At 41.5% G+C, this 6,000-nt stretch overlaps 1 protein-coding gene across 1 annotated transcript in view; it reads left to right on the top strand.

Moving 5' to 3' along the window:
• Positions 1–2,120: 2,120 nt before the first annotated feature.
• fanca (FA complementation group A) overlaps positions 2,121–6,000 on the top strand; it is a gene marked incomplete at its 3' end in the record, with an annotated part of 33,856 nt that continues 29,976 nt past the window's right edge. Inside the window, exons 1-4 of the mRNA XM_079285519.1 lie at positions 2,121–2,330; positions 2,953–3,065; positions 4,017–4,113; positions 4,363–4,505. Coding sequence (XP_079141645.1) covers positions 2,270–2,330; positions 2,953–3,065; positions 4,017–4,113; positions 4,363–4,505 — 414 coding nt within the window. The 5' untranslated portion in view covers positions 2,121–2,269. The remainder of the gene's footprint in view (positions 2,331–2,952; positions 3,066–4,016; positions 4,114–4,362; positions 4,506–6,000) is intronic.

Here is a 6,000-nt window from a genome sequence, read left to right as displayed (position 1 = left end):
CACTGACAGGGCCCATTGTGTCTGATGAGTACTTTATTACAGTACTGTACTTTTACTTAAGCTACATTTTGAATACTGGACTTTTAATTGCAATGTGATTTACATTGATTTACATTGCAGTGTTGGTATTTTTGCTCAAGTAAAGCATCTGAATACTTCTTCCACCATCAGTGTTGTATGTAATGTGCAACTGGAACACAGTTATGATCTATTGAGAAAAATACACATACACTTCATTCTGTCTTTTTCCTTCCTGTGTCGATCATGCTGATTCTAACCAACATGACCGCTCCATTAGCTGTGAGTTTAACCCTTTCTCGAGATTGCAACATAATGCTTTGTCTGTGACATTAACTAATGCAATGTAACAACAACAAATAACAAATCGTGGGAAAACAACATCATAGCGACTCCAAATTCACCTCCAGTTGTATTTATTTAGCCCTTTTAAATACAAATCAGCTGAGCACACACATGCTCTTTTACAGCACCGCTCTGTTGACAGTTAATAGAATAAACAAAACTGGGAACAAAGAGAACAGACAAACAGTACGATGAAATGTGATCCGCAATGCAGAGATGCTGTGTGATATCACAGGGTGCAGTAACGAGAGGCTCTTATTCTCTTAAACTGTTCCAAAGGAGGCCAGGAGGAAAGGTAGGCTACACAACAAGAGTTCAGGTTGTGTTTGAAGACACAATGTTGCTCAGCAACAAACACCAGAGCCACAGAGGAGAAACCTGCTTTTGAATCGCTGACTCGCAAAAAATGGAACGAATTAAACACAGGAAACTGTTTGGTGGATGCAAAAATAAAATGATTTACTGTTGACTTCAAGAGAGGGTAAAAACAACTTTTTAAAAGTTGAGTTAAATTCAGTTTTAAATTTGTTCCACAAATACAGATTGGATTTTTTTTTAATGTATAAAGTCATCTAGAGCAGTGGTTCTCAACTGGTCTGGCTGCGGGACCCACCATCACCCCTTAATGACAAGCCGAGACCCACTACCCACATTTTATATATATATAAAATTTGGGTATATCTATATTCAAGAAGTCTAGTAGTAGTAACGTCTCTGTGTAGTAAACTGTCAAATCAAATAAAGAAAGCACACATCAATTATATTTTAACAAATATTATTCTCATTTTTCAAATTTAACTGGATGATTATTTAATAACACATAGAAATACATGAATACATGTTCTTCTCATTTCAAGTAAAATAACGGCTGGATTAAAAAATAAATTACGTAATGAAATTCAATTTTGAAAAATAGTTTTCACTAAATTGCCCTGCAGCTTTAAACTCAGTCCATTCAGGGTGAAGTGAAAAATCCACAATATTATATTTTTCTCATCTTCCAAAAAGAGAAATTAGTGTTTGAAGAATTCACCTCTATGAGTCTGTGCAGTCAGAGTCTAATGACTCTGGTCTCTCTGGACATTTCTCTCTTTTGGAGATCGTCCTATGATTTGACTTACACAACCCACAGCTCAACAGTCCTGCTCTGCTCTCTGTATCCTCGTCTCTCCCCGTGTGTCACGGTGTGTGTACATCTCACTGAGTCAGGACACTTGTCAGAATACTCATATACCTGTAGGCAGGTGCCGCTTAAAAGTGGAAGTTCACTGTCAAACAGACATAATAGTTCCGCCTCCTGATGCATATGCAAATATAGGCAAATTGTTTGATTCACGAACAGTGATGGCGGAAATGTATTTTTTCTGACTTTATTGAAAAAGTAGCGCAACACAGCGTCTTAAATAAAGGAATGTATCTATTTTATCTCGTCCATTTTCTTTTTGGGATAAATACAAGGCTTTTGAAATGACAAAGTGATTTCGTATTTGCGTATGTACCCTGGAACTGATATTATGGCCAATGTTATAAGGTCCTGCTTTCAATAAACGGTACATGCCGTTGGAAAAGGAGTGGCATACCACTCCAGGGATCGGTTTATGCCGCTGAACAACCATCGGCCACTTTTCGATCTCTGCATCACTTAAAATCTCCGGAATACTTTTTTGTTTGTCCCACACATAGAATGGTCTATCCTGATTGGCTCTCACGCAGACCAATGGGAGAGAAGAGCGCGAGGGGCAACATGGAGGAGAAAGTGGAGCAAAACAGTGCCGTAGCAGCCTGGGAAAAGCTAACCAGGGAATGAATGCACTCATTTAGCGCCGTCCAACGTATTGCTTTCAGAAGGCCAATTGGCTGAAACGCTGACTTTCTCTCGAAGCGCTGATTCAGCCGTAAAGTAAAAATGGCACTGAGTGCATCGTGTGACACGGTCTCTCAGAAGAGGACTCTGTCGAGCCTCCTCGGTGAGTTGACAGCAGCTAGCTAATGTTGGCGTTCTTACTTATGGAGCACCAAACAAAACTTCTCGCGAATACAGTCTAAAATGAAAATACACACTCAAATTGTAGTCAGACTGACGTGTATCCTAGTCCATTTTCCCCGTTGATGTCATCGTGACCGCGTCTGTTAATGTCTCGATAAATACTGTAGCGTTTGTAACGTTAACTTATGCTACCGATTAATTATTGCGTTAAATTAATCAACTCCGGCCATTGACGTGGATACATTAAATTGGAAGCTTTTTAAGTGGAGTTTGGCGTGACCCTTCACGGATAACCATTCCTAGTTACATTTGTTTTAGATAAGTTCACCCACTGAAGGTAGCGGTGTTGTGCCGAATCGATATGCGTTCCCGTACCTATACCCTGGACCCCCCCTAATTTGCATAGGAGGGAAACACTTTTCGACGAGGAAGCAAACTTCGACATAACACCTGTACATATTTGTCATCTAATCTGAGTCAGTTTAGTTTTTGCCTCAACTTCACAATTACATACGGTTTGGCAAACCGTGTTATACGATACTGAAACGGTGTCCACATAAACATTTGTCTGAAGTCTGCAGTATTTCGTGTTTTTTCCCCAGATGGCCGTGTGATGAAGAGGCCGAAGCAGGAAGATGCTCGGAGGCTGCAGGAGGCAGCGATCCAGCTGCTGGAACAGCAGCAGAACCTCTGCGGTCTGCTCAGGGAGGTCGGGGTGAGTGAGCCGACATCGGTACCAAGGCAGAACCCAATGGGCAAACACTATGCCACGACAATAAGGACAATTTATACTAATCTGTGGACTGAGAAAGAGGAGTGTAACACCTGACCATGTCATGAACTGCCAAACGATGCAATAAATTCACAGTTGCAAAAAAGTGCATTCACCGAACCCTTCGTAATTGGAAAAATTAAATATGATTTCTTCAAAACACAGGTATATATTTTATTCGTGCACAAAATTAACCATGCATCAGTTGCACACAAAATCACTGTGTTCAAAGAACAAAACCAACAAAACATGAATTTCACACAAAAACATAACTCAATGAATATTTACTGCGAATCAATGTGACTTTTGCTGTTGCCTTTCAGATACAAGTTCAGAAATGCGCGGCTTCACCTTGGCAAGTGCCACTCTCATATCATTTTCGCAACAAAGTCTGTTCCTTTTCTTAGTTTTTATGTCTACCATCCTCGAAAAAGATTGCTCGCAAAGATACGTTGTAACAAACGGTGTGAGTATCTCAAGGGCTTTCTTAGCAATAAGAGGGTATGGTACGATTTAGAGTCTAAATTAAAGAAATGTTGTATTAGACTGTATGGGAGTAACTGGAGCTCCTACTGGCCATTTGTTGTGTGTGCCACTTGATTAGCTTTGGTGGAAAATATTCCGCATTGGATTGTGATTAAAAGGAACGTTGCTCTTTAGCCCCAAACCGCCAAAGATGTTTTACTGGAATGAGGGCTTGTGGGTGAATTACACTTGTGTGATTCACTGTAGAGGGGCCTTTAAAGAGTTCGGAAAGCTGCTTCACCGGTGCTCCTTGTGCTAGGAACTGGTTCGAGGGCTGACAAAGTAAAATCTTCAAATTCAACTGTTTATGATCTTTCACAAATATTTCATTAATTTAAGTTTTTTTATTGTTTTCTACATTTTCTTTAGACTACAGATCCTTGCAACATTTTCCACACTCAGAACGTGGAGCAGAAACAGGCAGGCTCTGAAGGCGCCACATCCACCTCTGCATGCTCACTGCTGGGTGAGTGCTGCACATCAGTTCTCCAACAGCTAATATCTGAGTCAGCTGCCGGATGGCACGACACGGACAAGTTTCACCTTTTCATGGCGGCCGTCTTTGTTCATCCTTTATCTTCTGGACAACTGTCAGTTTTCGTTTGCTTGCTTTTTCTACACCACAAAATAGTCTTACAGAAATGGTCGCGGCTCACAGCAGAGTGTGCCACAGAGTGAAATGCTGTGAACTACAGGGTGTGTTGTCTGTGAACAGCGTGCGAGCTGAGGCGTCGGGCCTCGCAGCTGGGCGTCCCGGCGGCGGCGCTGTCAGTCAAGATAATGCTGGAGAGGCTGATGGAGATCACGGGAAGCGAGGAAGAGGAGAAGAGGAGAGGGCTCCTCACGTCCTCTCAGCGAGTGAGTATCTGACAGTAAAGAGTTGATGATTTGTTTCTACGGGCCGTAAGAATCGAAGGTGAGCATTCAATCCGTCCCCTCATGCACGAGTAACAGTGCAGGAGTCACAGTGGCTCCCACAAACCTGTGAACAAAATCCTGAAGTTGAAGAAAGTGATTCAGTGTATTTAATGAGTTGGTCTGTTAGTATTAAATCAACTTTTGTCAATGAACATAACTCGTATAACTTGGAAATAAAGTGACAGCGTCTTTGAAATGTTTGAAAACAAACGTACGCAGCCGCCACTGGAATCTAATTCTACACTTAGTGTACCTGTAATTCTAATACTGATCTTTATCGGACACTGTGCACAGGTTTAAACAGAATGAGGACTAAACTAAACTATATATTTTCATACAGTTTCATTTTCAGACATTGTATATATTATCCAGTAAGTGTGTTGTTAAGATTTAAGTTATGCATGTGCAAAATCTCAGACCGGAAAAATCCCGGCGCACCCCCTGTGACCTTTGACCCATTTTGACCCATTTTTAGATATCTGCAAGTCTCAGCCCTTTGGTTTCTGTGGAAACCACTTTATAGCATACAGACAAATAAACTTTAAAAACGTTACTGCTGTCAACACATAGTCATTATTTTATACCAATTAGCTTGTCCCCCTTCTCTTCAGCTGTATGTGAGAGGGGACTCAGCTCCTTATTAGAATCAGGACAGACTGGAGGTCGTCTCTGAAAGAAGAGATGATGGACAAGCGGATGTTGGCGTCACTTGAGGGACCCACAATCCAAGACTTCAATGTTTAAAAGACCAAAGGATCTGTGGCAATTTCTTAATAAAAGGTGACTAAAAAAAGGCAACCATATGACCAGTTTTGGCAACCAAAGAGCTGGTGCCTGGTTACCAGCGGGGCAACCACTTTTAGGAGTTAGCGTCGACCCCTGAGACTCTTCTCCCACGATGTACAAAGTAAAATGGAGGAGCCATCGTAATTGAATGTCAGTATGGACATTCCCCGTTCAAATCAACATAGCAGGATGGTCAGAGCAGAGTCCATTTTCTAAGCAAACTTCCCGACAACCCGACTATATCCGTCGCCTTGCTGCTAGAGAGGAATTTGAGGATTGCTGGATTCCAATTGCTCCGTATTTCTGTCGGTAAGTCATAAATTGACGGTTGGCCAAAAGAGAGTTCTCAAACTAGTGAGTGTGACACGCTTTAAGGCCCCCTCTGACTTGTGTTGTCACCATAGCTACTACATTCGCCATGCTCTCTTAAACTCGTCAAATGACTGCGGCATTAATTCGATTAAATGTTATACATTAATACTGCGCAGTTTTGCCGAAAACATGCCAGTAAATCAGATGCCAGGCGCTTTTTCTTCAAACAATGTAGTGAGTGGATTCTCATTCTCATTTTGTGTCTCATGCACGGTGACTTTGTGTTTTCTTCCCACAGCTTTACTGCTGCATCAGCTCTGCATGCTGAAAATGGTCG

The sequence above is a fragment of the Melanostigma gelatinosum genome, assembly GCF_949748355.1.
Source record: "Melanostigma gelatinosum genome assembly, chromosome: 1".
Classification (NCBI taxonomy): domain Eukaryota; kingdom Metazoa; phylum Chordata; class Actinopteri; order Perciformes; family Zoarcidae; genus Melanostigma; species Melanostigma gelatinosum.
Note: the sequence above shows the minus strand (reverse complement) of the source record. Positions and strands in the feature narration are given on the sequence as shown.